At 50.8% G+C, this 18,303-nt stretch overlaps 1 protein-coding gene across 1 annotated transcript in view; it reads left to right on the top strand.

Moving 5' to 3' along the window:
• Window positions 1–18,303, top strand: part of SEZ6L (seizure related 6 homolog like) — a 118,783-nt gene that overhangs the window by 79,567 nt on the left and 20,913 nt on the right. Inside the window, exons 5-9 of the mRNA XM_081122588.1 lie at window positions 5–190; window positions 2,680–2,845; window positions 6,267–6,433; window positions 7,304–7,498; window positions 8,672–8,810. Coding sequence (XP_080978714.1) covers window positions 5–190; window positions 2,680–2,845; window positions 6,267–6,433; window positions 7,304–7,498; window positions 8,672–8,810 — 853 coding nt within the window. The remainder of the gene's footprint in view (window positions 1–4; window positions 191–2,679; window positions 2,846–6,266; window positions 6,434–7,303; window positions 7,499–8,671; window positions 8,811–18,303) is intronic.

Here is an 18,303-nt window from a genome sequence, read left to right as displayed (position 1 = left end):
CCAGCCTTCATGCTGAGCTGCAACTTTCCCCGCCGGCCAGACTACGGGGAGGTCACGGTGATGGACCTGCACTCGGGCGGGGTGGCCCACTTCCACTGCCACCCGGGCTATGAGCTCCAGGGCGCCAAGACGCTGACCTGCATCAACGCCTCCAAGCCCCACTGGAGCAGCCACGAGCCCGTCTGCTCAGGTAACTGCGGCCTCGGCCGGACAGACGCGGAGGGTGCAGGAGGAGGGGAGGGGCCGAGCCCTCTCCCTGAACCAGGCCGTGGACACTGACCTTAGGCTAGGCTCTCACCCCGGGCGAGAAACACTGGGCTGTCCCACCCTGTCCCTGCACCAGCGGCAGATCCTGGCCCACCCTCAGCTATTGAAACAGCAAAACCCTGTTAGAGACTCTCAAAAGTCCTGATGGTGACCAGGAGAGTCTAGGCTGCCCTATTAACTGAGTGCCTACTATGTGCCAGGCCCTGAGCCATGTACAAGGAGAATACTTGGAACAATAAACGTGATTCCTGACCCTCCAGGCATCATAACCAGTGGAATCCGAAAGGCCAATGAGCGCTGGTGATAAATTCTGAGATTTAATTGTTGCAGTAGTGTTCCCCCAAGGCCCTTCGGAATTTTTCTTCTTTTAAACAAAGAAGAAAAAAAAACCCAAACCATAGGGCAGTTGGTCTCTGCGCCTCTCTCCCGTTAATTTGTATCTATGTGTGAAATCAAGGAGGAATTAAGCTTCAATTTGTGCTAAGAAAGATGGATGGGGAGCCACGGCTGGCAAATTGAAACCAAACAGAGCTATCAGTCGGCTTAATAAGCCAAGAAAGGGGAACAGAGAGGAGCCAATGAGGGGCAGCTCGGGGAGGAGGGACGGCCGGCGCCCCATCACGGACAGTGTCCTCCATCTCCGGAGCTCCTGAGCCACAGAACAAGGATCCTGGCTATGTTTTGAGCACCTGCTCTGTGCCAGGGACTGTGCCAAGCTCTCTACACGCATCGCTTCGTTGGTTTCTCACCACGGTTACCTAAGGAGGGTGGAATTATTATCACCATTTTGCAGCGAACTCAGGGTTCAGAGAGCTTCGGTAGCTTGTCCCGGGTGCACAGCAGATACGTGGCCCAGGCCGGGTGTGAACCTCCAGAGCAGGGCTTCTTGGCGACGTCTCTGCCATATGTCACCCCAGAGTCCAGAGCAGAGAGTGATCTACCTTTCTCTCCTACTGCAGGCCCTTATTAGTTCTATGGTCCCCCAAAATCATTTCATGAGAAGCAAGTATCTCCCGAGAGTAAGAATAGCAAGCACCACCTCTGTGCACGTGCATAGCTCTTCACAGTTCACCAATCATCTTTAATATTTAGTAGATTTTTATGATAAAAGTATATGGTTCTGGTAAAAAAAAAAAAAAATTTAATTTTCACCCGAGGACATGCTTTTTTATGATTTTAGAGAGAGGAAGGGAGAGGAAAAGAGAGAGAAACATCAATGTGAGAAACATCGATCAGCTGCCTCCCGCACTTGCCCAGACCAGGGATCGAACTCGCAACCCGGGCATATTCCCTGACCTGGAATCAGATCTGTGACCTTTCAATGTATGGGACAATGCTCCAACCAAGGGAGCCACACTGGCCAGGGCTAAAAAAAAATTTTTCAAGAAATACTAAAGTATAGACTATAGGAGCAAATCACTTTTATATTTATGGTGTCAATTGACCCTTGCATATAGCTCATTGAAATAGCTATAGCAGACCATTCTCTAACATTTTTTTACTTAAAATATAGTGAGCATTTTCCTATACTCTCATGTATTCGTTGAGGACATGGTCTTTTACAACTGTGTGAATGGAATGTATTTATTTTACCAAGCACCTGTGAGTAGATATTCATGTTGTTTCTCATTTTTGGCTCTTAGGGGGAAAATCTAGGCATGGACACCCTCATTCATAAATTTCTGTGAAAACCTCTCAGTCTTTTCTTAGAAACTGAGGCTCTGGGAATTTATTCTAGGTCAAAGTATTTGAAAACACCTTGTAGATGTTTCAGCTGGTTGCTCTCCTGGAAGGTCATGCAATTTGCCTTCTACCCAGTCCTGAATGGGAGCATCCATTTCCCATCACCTTCATCAGCTCCGGGTTTTTTGTTTGTTTGGGGGTTTTTTTGGTTGTTGGTTTTTTTAAATATATCTTTATTGATTTCAGAGAGAGGGAGAGAGAGAGAAACATCAATGATGAGAGAGTCACTGATCGGCTGCCTCCTCCACACCCCCGACTGGGCCTCGAGCCCGCAACCTGGGCATGTGCCCTGAGCGGGAATCGAACCCCGATCACCTGGATCCTAGGTCGATGCTCAACCGCTGAGCCACACCGGCCGGGCTATTCATGTACTTCTTGATTACCGTTTTATAATTAAGAACCAGGGCACAGCCAGCACCATAGAAGCAGCCTTAAGTCAGAGCCATTCCCTACCATGGAGCACAAGTGGTCATGTTTCCAATGGGGTGAGATCGCCTGTAACACAGGATGAACCCCACCCAGGAGGACAGGGCTTTTCCGTGGTCTCTCTTGCCATCCTGTTTCGCCCACAAAAGAGTAGGGGTGAAGATCAGGAGAGAATAAAATTCTCTCTCTCTCTCTCTGTCTCTCTCCCATCACTGCTCACTCCTCCTTACTCTCTGCCCCCAGCCCCGTGCGGAGGGACTGTGCACAATGCCACCATCGGCCACGTCCTCTCTCCAAGTTACCCTGGAAACGCCAACGGGAGTCAGTTCTGCGTGTGGACGATCGAAGCTCCGGAGGGCCAGAAGCTACATCTCCACTTTGAGAGGCTGTCACTGCATGAGAAGGACAGGTAAGCCTCTGAGGGTCGGTCCCCAGCCAGCTTCATTCGCTCCCAGGGTGTCAGAATGTGACTAGGGATTTGGCACCTTGAAATGGCTGAAATTCCAGCTCGTGGAAATCAGGAAAGAAATAGCTGGAGAGGATGGCAAAGACCTTAGAGATCAACTTTGATCCATTTCTTTTCCAGGTAAGGAAACTGGGGCATGCAGAGGGGAAGGGGCTTGCCCTGGGTCACCAGCAGGATAAGGCAAGAGGCCGAAAGGAACCCAGACCCCCCACACTGCCCTGCCCTCTCGTTCTGGCTCCTGAAAATCCCTTTTTTGCACTTGAACAAGGAGAGAGTGTTCATCCGGCGCCTGCTCTGTGCCCGGTCACATACTAGGCCTCACAGAAAACAGGAGAAAATTAGGGGACCTTGGGTCCTGGTAAAATAAGAAGTTGACATGGAAAAAAAAAATGACTTGTGCACATGAAAGAACTGAGAAGTCACGAGGCAACATCTATGTGAAAGCATCTCTGTAGACTCTAAATAACATACGTCGAATCCAGAATCTTAAAACTGTAGCATTCTACGATCTCACGCTAGAATATCCTTGAATGGTCTTGAAAACTGAGACCTTAGCTGCTTAGACTTAATGTCTTGGGTTTGGTTCCCTTGGAAACAGAGATGTGACAAAGATATGAGAGGAACTAGTTTGGTTGGGAGCTGGTCCTAGAAAATACTGATAGAGGCATGAGAAGGTGAGCCAAGGGGAAAAGAGGGTCCCGACCGTGTGCATTGCTAAGCAGGGGACTGTGTGGGCGGCTGGGCTCTGTCCACCGGGCATCGCTGGGAAACTGTGTTGAGCGTGCCTCAGAGCGGTCCCTTTGGAGGGGAAGGGAGCTGGGCTACGTGTCTACCACCCATCATTGGCCGAAGGATGCTCCCGGCCGCACAGGCTCCCCAGCACCACCTCCCACCCCCTGAGCTGGCTGAGCTGGCCGACTCTCAGAGACTCTGGGGACAAAGCCAGCAGGGAACGTGTGAGCCGCGAGTGCTGAAGGGACGTGGGTCGGGCGCCAACGGCATCTACGACATTTCCAGAATGCCAGCCCCTTAGAATTCTGGAACCGAACAGACTCGGATCTTAGAATTACAGGGCCCAGGCTTCTTCAGAGTTTCAAAGAGACCATTAACCTCATTAGGGAGGAAGGGATTCTTATAGAAAACACCAGACAACTGAGTAACTTATACCCAGCTGTTGAGTCCACTCCCAGCCCAGTAGCCCGGCTCTACCCTGAACCACTTCTTACCAGTACATCCCAGCTTTAAACTGGGAATGTAGAAATGAAGCTTCTAGGCAGCCTCAGAATGACCCAGGGAGCTCTTTAAAAAGATTCCCAGTCTTTCCTTCTGGAGGCTGATCGAGAAGCCACGCCTGGGGCCCTTGGTGCAGGACACGTTCTAACACTTAGACCTTGGGTCTGTCCCTTCTGAGTGCCGCTAGAGATAAACCAAGTTTACATTCGTACTAGACCATGAGAATGGGAAGGAAGAAAGTTAATCAGAATAAGTGTTTTCCAAAAGTTACTGAAATCATGATAGGTGAGCCAGACACACTGGCACTATAGTTTCGCTAGTAGTTTCCACGGGGCCCTGGAGAGGTCTACGGAAGGTACAAGTTGACCTACAGAAGGTGTGAGTTAACCACCCCCGGGGAAAACCAATTCTCACGTGTGCCCACAGGGAGACAGGTTTGTAGTAGCTCCTCAAGTTTAAAAGTCAACACACACACAAAATACAGACACTCATGCTAAGAAGAAAAGAGCAATTACCTTTAATTCGTTCCACATACTTTCTTGAGGGGAAAAAAAACACAGCTAAAATAACACAATATGTAAGGTGCAAGAGCTTAGAGCTACAGAAGAAATGGGACCTTGATCTAAACCTCAGAAAAAGCTGGGAATGTACATTGGGGTCATATATTGGGCTTTGAATGCCAGGCTGCTTCTAAAGAGCCATGGGAGGTTTTTTTAGTAGAGGAGGGATATGAAGAAAGATTTAAGGATGATTTTTCCCCCCAAAATAAAGTCTTTCTCAACTCTTGTTCCATAATATGCAGCATGAAAGGTGGTTCTCTGGTCAAACATGTTTGGAAGACACCAGGCACCCTATCCCTTGTCTTGAAAGGCAGCCAGCAAAAACACTGACAAGTCCTGCAGGGGGGAAATGTTTAATTTGTATTTAACCCAGCATTTCCCAAACCCGTTTGACTACAGACTATATATGGATTTGAGACAAAACTGATTACTATTTCAGACAGTCAAGAGACCATAACTGGAAAATTGCTATTTTGGGAAGATTAATCAGCTACAGAGATTCTGAGACCTTGAGGTTTTCCTCCAGAGTGACCTTCTTTGCCAAAAGCTTTATTTCTTCGAAAAAGGATTCCTGGGGCATGGCCTCCAAGATACAACAGCCAGCAGGGATCAGAGGCTGTAAAGAGGTCCCTCCTCACTCCTGGAGCGGCCTCCAAGTCACCATGGAAACACGGCAAAACGAACCAACTGTGGCTCCAACATTTATGCATTTTAGTGACCTTAGAAATTCAGCTGGGTAACAAAATATAAAGCCTTTTATGGGTCACAGTAAACAAAACTCAGAGGATTTCAGATGCCTGTTTATGAATCCATAAAAATAACTTAACAAATCTGTGTATTCTTTTCTCTACTCGTGCATAATTTCCTTTAAAATATCAAGGCAAGCAAAGACTCAAGTTATCAGGTGGTTTTAGGAACAGTAAAACTGAATAGCAACATCCTGCCTAATGCATTTTATTTTTCAGGGCGCTTTCTCCCGTCGTATTTTCAAAGCCCACCTGTAAGATAGGTAGGAAAGATGTTCGAATTCCTCCTTTCGTAGTTGTGGAAACTGAGGCCCAAGATGTGTTGAGATTTATGTAAACTTAGTCGGTGGGGCATTGGAAACTGGAAAGCAGGACCCCTGACTCCCCACACAGTGCTCTTAGCAAAGACAGAGCCTGCTAGGGGCCGAATTGTACCCATTTTACAGATGAAGAAACAGAGGCTCAGAGAGGTGAAGTGTCCTTGTCCAAAGTCACAGAAGTTACAGAGCCTGGATTCTGACTGCCGGACTATATAGACCCCTGTTTCAGGAATGACATTAGCTCATTAATCCCAACTTTTCGATTAGTAATAATAATGAATATCGACTCATTAGCGTGGTTTATTCCATCTTACACATCAGTGTCCCTGCAACCTCAGAATCAATCCACGAGTCTAGGACAGGCATTCAACAGAAAACAAAAGCGCTTCCATTAGGTAGGGAAGCATTTCTGGGCAAGAAAGGGGTGAAGTTGTGATTTAAACCTGGGATGAGAGGTGACCCAAGAAGGCCTCTCAGGGGCCCTCCTCTCCTCTCCCACTGGCAGGATGATGGTCTACAGCGGGCTCACCAACAAGTCCGCTCTTCTCTACGACTCCTTTCAAACCGAGAGCGTGCCTTTCGAGGGCCTGCTGAGCGAGGGCAATAGCATCCGAATCGAGTTCACGTCCGACCAGGCGCGGGCAGCCTCATCTTTCAACATCCGCTTCGAGGGTGAGGGTCCATGGGGGGCCCCCTCTCCTGGGGTGGTGGTTCGGGGTCAGGGGAAGCCTGAGGGGTGCTGGGGCTGGGTCCTGGGAAGTAGAAATCTGACTGTCCAAGTATGGGGGAGACCCAGTGGCCAGACTGACCCTTGGACTTCCAAGAACAGACTTAGCTGTACTAATGACAGCACCTACTATTTACTGAGCACTTACTATGTGCCCAGCGTCTTATGTCCGGTGTGCATTCGATGGTTACCGCACTGCGACGTGAGAGCTGGTGTTATCTTTTAGATGAGTAAACTGAGGTTAGGGGACTTGAGTGACTTGCCCAAGGCCACCAGTTAAGAGAAAGTAGAGATAAGACTTCTGTCCAGCTTGAGTCTGGACCCTTAAGCTCTGCCCTACTCACCGAGACCTCTTAGAGTCCAGCCGCCTCTGCCTCCAACAGTCATTCGCAGGGGCCTCTCCTGCTCAGCCCTGGCCCTTGGGGATGCCCTTGGGGAGCTTTCTGTTCTGTCTTTCCTAAAAAAAAGTGGTCTTTCTCTTAGATAAACTTATGGTTTCAAGCGGCAGAAATCGGGGCTCCTAGTTATGGGACATAGAAAGAATCCTTATGGGATAGTCAGAGGAATTTAAACACGGAAACTCTGCAGGGTTGGGAGGGCAGAGATTCTTAGTTCCATTTTAAATATGGAAAAAAAAAATGAGACCCCAAGAAGCCAAATGAATGGCCCGAGGGCCCTCAGCAGGTCAGCAGAAACCAGATCACAGGGTCGGTGCGTGTTTTCCTGGGAGCACCCCGAACGTCAGGAAGGACGCAGCCCTGTGAGGGGCCCCGGCTCATCTGAGCTCCTGCCCCCCTTTCGCGCCCCCTCCCCAGCCTTTGAGAAAGGCCACTGCTACGAGCCCTACATTCAGAACGGGAACTTCACCACATCCGACCTGACCTACAACATCGGCACCGTAGTGGAGTTCACTTGCGACCCCGGCCACTCTCTGGAGCAGGGCCCGGCCGTCATCGAGTGCATCAATGTGCGGGACCCCTACTGGAATGACACGGAGCCCCTGTGCAGAGGTGAGCGGCCCTGAGTTCTTACAATCCTTGATCTCAGACCTGGAAGAGACCTTCAGGTCATGCGGCCCAGTGGAAATTCTCAAAGCCAACATCATAAACACAGCTCATTAGCACTAAAGGTAATTGGGAAAATATGGAAAGACAAAAAGTCACGTCCAGTCCCATTACCCATTCCATAAAAATCACTTCCAGTGCTGTGTCCTTTCTTCCGGCCCACGCGCTATGCAAAGGTGACTTGCTTTATAAACACGTCACCGTAATCACAGTGGATACACAATATCGTAGCATGGAAATCGATCAGTTTTAAAAGGTGCCTCTTTGCCCAGGCGCAGGCCCTATAGGGGACAGCTCAGTGACAAGATCTCCGCATAGATTTTAGCGCCCTGCACCCCGTCTCCGCAGGCCCCCTTGCTTCCCCATAGTCAGGGCTGCTGAGCCACCCGGGCCTGGATCCCCACGGAGCCCGGGAGTGATGGGGAGAAGCCTGGCCCCTGGCAGCCGCCACCTGGACGGCGGTTGGCGTGAAATAACAGCCCCACCGTGGTGAGGGATTGCTCTCTGTATTAAATGTGCTGGTTTAACAGAGCGGAATTTATTGGTGCTCTGGCCTCTGCCACTTTGAGAACTTTCCAGAGCGGTAAACACAGAGCGGAATTTAAAGGGCCAGGCGCCAGGGACGCTCGTATCTCTGCTTCCAGTTCGGGGCCGGGGCCTTTCACAGTTGCATTAACGAGGAATTTCCGAGCGCTTGCCTTGTGCCAGGCACTGTGCTGCGTGTGACACGCGTGAGTTCAGTTAGGCTTCAGAACAACCCTTTACAGAGAAAGGAAACTGAGGCTCCAAGAAGTGACCTGCCTTGTCACAGGGTGTGCTGGCGGCAGAGGCAAGACTCGAATCCGGGTCCACCGCTCCCCCTGCACAGGAAAGGAACGGGGCTGTTGAGGCTTCGCGCAGGACTTTGGGCTCTGTCCTTGGTCCTGAAGGACTGCGGCCCCGTCCTCGCCGCCCTCTGCTCAGGGAGGCAGGTGCAGCCCCCATTCAACCGCCCCACAGGCAGGCGCGGGCTTCCCGAGGGGAAGGCCACCACTGTGCGACCTCAGAGCCCACACCCGTAACCGCTATGCCGTATTGGCTTCCTCATAAAGTGTGTCTGTCTGTCTGTGTCGTTTACAGCCATGTGTGGCGGGGAGCTGTCTGCGGTGGCTGGGGTGGTGCTGTCCCCAAACTGGCCAGAGCCGTATGCGGAAGGTGAAGATTGTATCTGGAAGATCCACGTGGGGGAGGAGAAACGGATCTTCTTAGATATCCAATTGTGAGTGTTTCTTGGCAGGCCCGCCCCCGACCCATTCAGACTGGGGAAGAAACTGGTCCTACTTCATTCTTTCAACCAATATTAAATAAGCATCTACTATGTGCCAGGGGGCGTGCAGAGAACTGGGGTCCCAGTGGTGAAGGAAACAACATCATGCACACAGAGAGAAAGTCCCTGTGCTCAGAAAAGCCTGCCTACTGAAGAAGCAGGCACTCCGTGAGGAAATGCACCAGTGGCTGTGTGCTGGAGCTCTGGTCATGGTGGGAGCATGGGTGCGTGGCGCTATGAGATTCCGTAACGGGGGTTTGATATAAAGAGGAAGGTCAGAAAAACCTTCTTTGGGGATCTGATGCTAAAGCTCAGAACTAAAGGATAAGTTGGAGCAAATGCACCCAAAAGGAACAGAATATGCAAAGGCCCTGTGGCCAGAGCAAGCACAGCACTTTCAAGGGACTGAATGTCTAGGATTGCCCGGAGCGGGACAGTGTAACACATACTCTCTGCAGTAGTTTATTTCCTATCTGCCTCCCTCAGCTACACCAAGAGGTCCTTGCAGCCAGGGCCTGGCCTGATGTAACTCTGTTCCAGGGTCTAAGATAAAATAAATGCTCAGGAGATGATTTCTCAGGGAAGAAATGCTATAGTGAATGGACTTACTGGCTGTGTGGCTGTTTCCTGTACTCAGTGGTGGTGCCTATTAGATGTTCCCATTAAAACTCCCCACCACCAGCACCCCAGGGACCAGGGCACTCGCAGCGATCGGGGGGTGCCTACTCTGGACCAGATGCACCAATGAGAGCTCTAAACATATATATATCCTAGGTAATTCTCACAAAAAAAAATACCCTGCCAGGCAAAGTGATTATCCTATCACCTGGATTAGGACCACCCAGCTAGCAAGTAGCTGAGCTGAAATTTGAATCCAGGCTTTTGTGGCTGCTGGTCGGTGCTCTTTCTGCATCCCTGCTGAGATGGAGTTGAGAAGGGGACTGAGACAGATGGTGGTGTCTGGAGAAGCAGGAGAAAGGGCTTTGTGACAGACCCAGGCACTGTGGCTGGGGACAGGGGAGTGCCAAGTTCTGAAGAGCCTCTCTGGATGCAGCCGCAACCTTGGGGGTCAGATCTCCGCTCTGATGTGCAAACCCTGTTGGCTGGGAGGCAGGACTCGGGGCGGTCTAGCTCTGCAGAGGAGCCGTGCAAGTGAAGAGGGAAGTTATTTGCAAAATTATTAGTGACTATCTTTTGAGGCTGCCCCTTAGAGACAGGGGAAGTGTCCTCTGAGGCTGTCCCTGGACCTCCTGCTCCAATTGAGTCAAAGATTTACAGACCGTGCACAGATGCCTCTTGGGGACCTGGAGCCAGGCCAGCCTGGGTCAGAATCCCATCTCCCCCACCTCCCAGCCATGTGATTTTGGGCTTTTCTCTGGGTTCCAGTTTTTCTCAGCTGTCAAGAGGGTCTTGGAACATCGATGTTTCCGTGGCAGCTGGAGGCAGGTTTTAAGCATCCCACTGCCTCACTCACTCACTCCTCAGTGAGCATTTCTCCCTTTTCTCCGATTCTTGTCTCTCTGACTCCTAAAGTGTTCATTCATTCAGGACCTACTTTTTTGAGTGTCTTCTATGAACCAAGCACAATTATTTTATGCACTGGAAAGGCTCTGATGGCTGTTCCTTCAGGGATAGAGTTTATGTTGGTGATGGGAACTGTGATCTAGTGGGGGGAGTTCAGGGATGCTGCTGGACATCCTACAATGCACAAGACAGCCCCACCACAATTATCCAGCCCAAAATGTCCATAGTGCCAAACTAGAGAAGCCCTCGTCTATGCTGAGACCTGAAAGATAGACAGAAGACGGGCAAAGATGGAGGGGAACAGTGTTCCAGCCCAAAGGAATAGCATGTGCTAAGGTCCGGAGGCAGGAAAGCACCATTCTGTTCTTGTTTGTCCACAGTATCGAGCATGTGCTGAGCGCTTAGGGCATCCCAGGCATTCCCATCCCAGGCGCCTTCACAACAGGCAGATGCGGGGTGTTCCGTGAGTAGTTCCATTTTACAGATGAGTAAACTGAGGCTCACACGGAAGAGGGACTATGATCACCCGGCTGGGAAGTGGTGGAGCTAGGATTCAAACCCTGCTGCTGTGTCTCTAGGGTCTGGGATGTTCACCAGCTTGAAAGGAGTTGGAGGATGCCCTGTGTATCCGGAGCTCAGCGATACAGGAGTGGCCTCACTGAGGGAGGACCGCCAGGCAGCAGGGGAACCAGGCAGGGCCTCGAAGGTTGCACTGGGGAGCCTGGATTCGCCCCAATTGGGTGGCAGAAGAAGGGTGCTGAGCAGTTAATAGGACTAAAGTTTTGCAGAAGGGAGCCCGGTCCCCCAGTCGCCAGCGCGAGGCTTTCTCTGGCAAACTCTGGCACACACTTGGCAGAGTGGCATCTGGACCTGGCACCTCCTCCCTCCCACAGAGGGAGCGAAAATAGCATCTCACCAGCGAGGGTTACGCGAGGCCCCGAGAGCTGCTGGGTTTAATTTATCTCGTTTGGTTTCCGCTGACAGTTTTAGTAAACCAATTTGGGTTTGATAGTAAAAATAATTTTGTCCTCAGGGCCCCTCAGTCCTGCCTAAGTGTCTGCGATTGTTATTTATCACAGTGGCCAGGAAGGGAGCGTCTGAGCAGTGGTCTGAGGTGGGTGGGTGGCCCCTAGAAGGCCCTGGGCGGTGTTTGCCGAGTCACGAGGACATAGTGGCATGTGCCTGGCGTGTGGGGACTCTTTTCTCCCCATCTACTGGGTGGGTGTGTTGGTGCTGTGGGCATTTAAGATGATAATTTTAACGAGGCATCATTTATAAAGGACCTACTATGTGCAGGGCCCCGCGCTGCATAGTTTATATCCACGAGCAAAAATGAACATGTGTATTGTTATGTAGCGATAATAATTGCATCATTTAGAACTAATGTGAGCAGAGATAATTACAGAGGGCTGAGGACCCAAATTAGATAATGTATGCAAAGCACACTGCATGGGGGCAGGCGCACAGTTGGTGCTTCATAAATGGAGCTCCGATTACCAAGGATCCTTATAAGGCAGATAGTATCACCATTATCTTGTGGATTGGAAATGACAGCACAGAGAGGTTAACTGGCTTCCTCGGGTCACACAGCTAGGAAAGGACAGAGCCAGGTTTGCGGACACACCGAAGCCTCCATTTTCATTGACTTGAACAGCCTTTGGGGAGACCAGCGATATGTCTGTGATGAAGCAGGGGGGCTCCCAGGCCTCGCTCAAGTTCAAGAAGGGCAGTAGGGCCACGAATAGACCTGGTGAGAAGCAGGCTACGTGCTGTGGATGGCGGGGTGGGGATGGGGAGGTAGCAGGGCGCTGGATTTGTCTCTGCAGGTTGTGAAAATGTCACAGAGAGGGTGACATCCAAGCAGAATCTTGAAGAGTGCCAGGCGGTCAAGCTGTAATGGGGGCGGGGCTCTCCAGGAGGGGCCCATGAGAGTAAAAGGCTCAAGCAAGTGGAGACAGTGACTGTCAGGCACCAGATGGATGCCCCAGAGTGCAGCCATAATTAGGGTTACCCACCTTTCACTGGTGGTGTTGGAGGTGGGAATGGGGGTGCATAACCTTAAAATGAGCCAGGGACCCCCAGGTTAAACCTCCTTCATACCCCAAATACCTGGTCCCTAACCCATCATGAACCTCCCGGCTCCATCGGGAATCTGCCACTTACTCTGAAACACAACTGAGCGTGAACCTTTTAAATCCTTCAGGATCTGTTCAATCTCACTCCCTCTCAACATAAAGCATAGGAAGGCAAATAAAACGGCTAAGGAATGATCGGCGAAGGCATCAATGAATGGGAGACCTGGGAGGGCCCAGAGAGGGGAGGTAACTTACGTAGCATCACACAGCCTATCAGACTTAGGACCAGAAAGACGGCCTGGGTGTGGCTGAGCGCAGAGGCCACAACCTGCAAAATGCCATGTGGCAGAGGCGCTGCAAGAGCTTCCAGCGTCCAGAAGAGCTGCAGTTCAACCCCAATTCTGCTGCTCACCAGCTCTGTGGCCTCACCTGCCTCACTTTATCCCCAGAGCCTGGCCCCCGGGACGTGCTCGATAAATATCCCTTCAATTTTTACAAGAGAGAGATGGTGAGTGTGGAAGTTAATCGAATAACATGTAAAGGTCTTAGTAAGGTTTCTGACATAAAATAGACAAATAATCACAGCTTACTCTGTTTTCGCCCCCCTTATATGCCAGATTTTATGCTAAACACCTGGCATGCATTCTTTCATGGGTGATGGTGGCCATCGTTATCATCATCAAAATCAATGTCTGAGGTTTATTGAGCATTTACTATCTGCCAGTTACTAAGGGCTTTATCCGTCTCAAGTCATATAACTCTTACAAAGAAACCTATGTGGTATCGCTATGACTAGCCCCCTTTTTACAAATAAAGAAACTGAGGCTTGGAGAGGTGAAGTCGTTTGCCAAGGTCACACAGATAGGAAGAGGCCAAGTCAAAACTCGAACTCAGGCCTCTGGGGCCCAAACCAGTTATAACCACATGATAAATGGTAGTGAGGTGATCCGTGAGAGAGAAACCCCTAGCCCCATCTTACAGAAGAAGAAACTGAGGCTCAGAGAGGTGCCCCCCCCCCATGTCCTGGGCACCTCTTGCAAATGTACATGTATCTCTGAAAGAAAAAGTTTCCACCAAGCTCCAGTCTGCCTTCCCTGGCGCCACTGCAAAGCCCAGCCCTAAATCTCGCCCTGTTTATGGGCCCCAGCACAGTTCTTTAACCAGGAAATAAAAGGACCTAATAACAAAGCTCGATAACTATGTGATTGATGGCTGCAGAATATTTCTCTTCAGCTGCTGCCAATCTGCCCCGTGCTAAGTTAATTCCACGCCCTAAAAATTAAGTGCCATGTCCAGAGGCACTTCGGTCCTTCGGTGATACGGCTGTTTCGGGCTGCGGGGATTCAGTGTGAGAGCCAGGCAAGGACGAGTCAGGAGTCAAGGGCAGCACTGGCCCCAGAAGCGCAGGTTTTCAGACACCAGCAGAAATCGTGGGAGAAACAACCACCACAGACATAAAAATCTTCCAGTCCATCAGCAGAGGGAGATGGGATGTCCCCAGAACCAAAGTTCTAAGGAATCCTGGAAGGAAGAGCTAAGTTCTTAGAGCCCAAATTCCATCGTGTTGCTGATGAAGAAACAGGCCCAGAGCTGGGAAGAAGCTGCCCCCAGACCATTCTGTCAGTCAGCTCTGGCTGCGTAACAAATTACTCCAGATGCAGCGGCGTGGAACAGCAAGCTGGTCGCGTTGCTCACGGGTCTGCAGGTCAGCAGGGTGATTTTTCTGGCCTCGGCTGGTTCACTCGTGTCTACGGGCAGCTACGGGTTGGGTAGGTGGCTGTGTGGACTGTAGCTGACCTTTCTCATGTATTTGGGGAGAGCTGGCTGTCAGGGGGTCTAGGCAGGCCCGGGCGGAGATGGTTCGTCTTGGCTACATGTGTCTCTCCTCCGCCAACAGCTAGCTCAAGCCTCTCCCCGTGGTGTCTGGCCAGGGTTCCAAGACACAAGTGGAATCATTAGCGGACTCCTGAGCCTAGGCCAGCGGCATCACGTCTTCCACATCCTACGCAAGGGCCAGCCCAGATCCAAGGGGTGGGGAAACAGGCTCCATTTCTTGATGACAACTGCTTCAAAGCCTCGCTGCAAAGGGTGTGGACACAGAGAGGGGCAGAGCCTTGAAACCATTTTTGCACTCAAGCTGCCACAGCCAAAGGAGAGCGGAGGTCAGAACTCAGGCCTCCTGGCTCCAGCCCAAAGCTCCAAATGACATGACTGTGTGCAGTGTCCCTGAGTGGCCATGATTATCCCCATTGTACAGATGAGGAAACCGAGGCTCAGAGAGGTAAAGCAATTCGCCTACGATCCCCCAGCTAGGAAGTGAAGGAGAGAGGATTTGTACCTAAGGCTTGGTCCTGGCATTTAGAAGGCTCAGAAAATGTTTCCCTCTCTACGTGATGCTTACATCGAGTGGGAGGACACCCTGGAAAGATCCTGAATTTTCTCAGAAAGAGGAAAAGGCCTCTACCTGTGGGAAGAGACTTGAGTTCAGATCCCAGCTCTTCCACTCATTGGCCCTGTGACCTTGGATAAGTCATTTCACTACGTTATTTACAGCTCTCAACAATATTATCTCCACTTTACAGGTGAAGATATTGAGGCTCAGAGAGGTTAAGCCACTTACTCAAGGTCACCCAACTAGAAACCAGCACGTCTAGGATCTGAATCCAGAGCCCATTCTTTTAGCACTGTTTCTTGAAATGGAGAGAAAACACCAGGGTGGCTGAGGGCTGATTTCTTAGCAGGCGAAGCAGCCCGGAGGGGTTGGGTTTCCCGGGTCCAGCGCTGGGTGTGGGTCGTTGACCCTGACGAAGCTCTGTCTGCCTCCTTGTGAGATGGCTCAGTCCGAGGATGTGGAAATGGGAAGCAGCTCAGCCCGTGGGGTGGTCCCAGAGGAAAGGCACACCCAGCACAAGAGGGGGGTCTCTTTCTTCCCTTTCCTTTGGGGGATAAGAGGAGAATCGATTGAGAAGAGAGAAAAAAGCCTGCAGAAGCGGAGACTGGGCCTCATCCCCACGGGAGCCTCGGAGCAGCCGCTTTCAGCCCTGGCTGCCTCCTGGATCTTTACGCGACGCTGACGCCAGGTCCCCACCCCGGAGATGCTGAGGGTCTCATTCGTCTGGGGGTGCAGCCTGCATGTCATCTGAGTTTTTCAATCTCCCCAGGGATGCTCCCGCACAGCCAGGACGGAGAACCACTGGGCGAGGGCTGGGCCCCGGGTCTGCCATCGACAAGCACTCGGTGCAGGACAAGGGGAGGAACTCAGATAGAAATGAGAAAACTTCATTCTTTATGCTTTCAGGTGTCCTTTTAGGGAGCCAAAAAGATTGGTTTTCTGGGTCCTCCCTGGAATTGGCTTCTTGTGCTGTCTGCCATTTTATCAAATTAAATTGAAACCAAATTAGCACTGGGCCGAAGGGTCCCTCCGCAGGCCCGCGGTGCCGGGCGGCGTCTGGTGCTGGCTCTGCGGCACCGTGAAGGAGCAGAGGCCGAGGGACCCGGGCCTGGCTGGGCTCAGTTGACCCCTCTGTCGAATGGGACCACTAACCTTCTCTCTGACCACCTTGCTATGTGACTGACGGGATCTGATCAGAAATGGACCCACAGAAACTCTGAACAGGTGTGTTTTGGGGGTTTTTTATGGCCTTTCAGAAAAATGTGTGTTTTATCGAAGTTTAATGCACCTCCAAATGCATGTATAGATTTTGGTTTTCTTTTTTCCCTTATTTAAATCCCGGGGTATATTTCATCACCATTTCTGTTGTCCCGTGGAGATCCTGCCTTAATTGCAAGAGGCTATTTTCTTAGGAAAGCCATTTAATAATCCCCTCCAGCCTCAGTTTGCTCATCTGGAAAACAGAGATAAAGTCACCGTAATTCACTGATGTAAACGACATTTCTTTCACCTGTGCTGAGCCCTGCACTGGGTTCAGAGCTATGCGGGCCAGGAGCAGGTGGCCTCGGGGGGCTCTCAGCGCCGTGTGAGAGCTCACCCGGGCGGGGGCGTCCTGTGGGTTCAGCGCTGAGGCTCTGCCTTCCAAAGTCGGAGGTTTGGGCTCTGGCTCTCCTGGGTGACCAGCTCTTTGAGCTTCAGAGTGTCTCTTCACCCCTGGGTGCCTCGGTTTGCTTATCTGTGGCATGGGCGGCAACGGTAGTACTTACAGTGTTGTCTGATGATTAGATGAAATGGGGTGTGTGGGGTGCCTAGAACAGCTCCTGGCCTGTAGGAAGCCTTACCAGGACCTTGGCCAGGTATTAAATCACTGAAAATGTCAGGTGGGGTGGGGAGCAGAGAGGGGCCTTGAGGAATTAATAAAATGTCAAGCAGAGAGAGAGGAGAAGAGGCATCCCAGGTAGAGGGACCAGCATAGGCCGAGGCGGGTCTCGAGCTAAGGCCTACAGAGGGTCTGGGATACCAGGGTGTTTGAGGCAGCAAACGGGGGGGGGGGGGGGCTGCCTGGGGACCTCCCTGCGGCCCTGAAAAGCCCAGAAACCGCACTTTATTCCGGGGGCTAGTTTTTGCTCTTTCCGCAGCCCCCTCTCTATTACCCGCCCCTTCTTTTCCGTACCCCTCAAACGTCTTATAAATAGCTTCGCCTTTTCACTCGGCTTGCTGAATAGCGTCCATGAAATTAGAAGTTGGATGTGAGAGCCGCCTATTTATCTATTTTTCTAATTCATATTTAAATAAAGACGTAACCACAAGACATTTTCAGATGTTTGTCGAGCTAAGATGGTCGCGTGAACACCCCTGGGGAAAGCCTTTTAAAGGCCAGGTTTCTAGGCAAAAAGGTCAGACGTTGGTTTAGAAAGAAAGAAAAGCCACGTGGCTTGGTCAGCGTTTCCTTCTGCGCCTTCTGGGGAATAGAAACTCAGCTCCACACTTGCGAAGCTCACCCACCTCCTTCCCAGGCGCACCCGGGCTCCTGATTGGTTGGGGCCAGTCTGGGGGGCACCCCCGGGGGGGGGGGGGGATAGCAGCCTGTGCCACGCTTGGGCGTACACTGCCCTCTACAGGCCAAGACAAGAGTTGTTTCGCCAGGAAAAAGCTTGTTCATCTGTGGGGTTTAAATTTGCATTCCCTCCTGGCCTCTTCCTGCTGTCTAGGCCCTAGCGGGGGAAAAAATAATGAGGGTCCCTCAGGCTGTTTTTATCTGTTTTTGAAGAAATAATACATTCGCATGATTCAAAATCCAAAGGGACAAAGGGTCTGCTGTGAAAGTTGTTTCCCACCTTTCCGCCCTGGGGGCAACCACTGGAACTAGTTTCTTACGGATCCTTCCCAGACTCTTTAAATATTTCGAAAGCCATTAGAGAAATCTCATATCTACCAAAATAAAGCTACCCAGCCTCGGTAACCAGTTTAGCACTGATTTTTTTTTTTTACATCTTCTCTCATACACGATCGATAAAGGGAACAAAACAAGACAAATTTAATTGTTACCAAGAGATGTGTATTTCGGAGACAAAAATCTTTGTAAAACAGGGAATCTGTAAAGAGGAGAAATGTTACCGTGGTGGGGAAAAAGCATGTGGGAAATCACGGGTTTAGTCGAATACACTTTAGCGTTGATGTCGTAAGAGCAAAGGACCTACCGGGGGCCAGGGGCAGTCAGATGGGACTCCCCCCTCTTGGAGATGTTATTTGTGATTTTTTTGTTCGCATTTTCTGATACAAGGCTGAACCTGGGCACGCTTATTGGAGATGAGTCCATGGCTCTCACGAAACATCCTGCAAAATAGGGATTCGTGTCTCAGGCTTGGGCAGCTGACAGACCTGGGTTTGAATCCTAAGTCTTATTTTTATGTGGCCTTGGGCAAGTGGCTTCTCCCAGTTGAGCCTCAGTTTT

Source organism: Miniopterus schreibersii (genome assembly GCF_964146895.1).
Source record: "Miniopterus schreibersii genome assembly, chromosome: 20".
NCBI lineage: Eukaryota > Metazoa > Chordata > Mammalia > Chiroptera > Miniopteridae > Miniopterus > Miniopterus schreibersii.
Note: the sequence above shows the minus strand (reverse complement) of the source record. Positions and strands in the feature narration are given on the sequence as shown.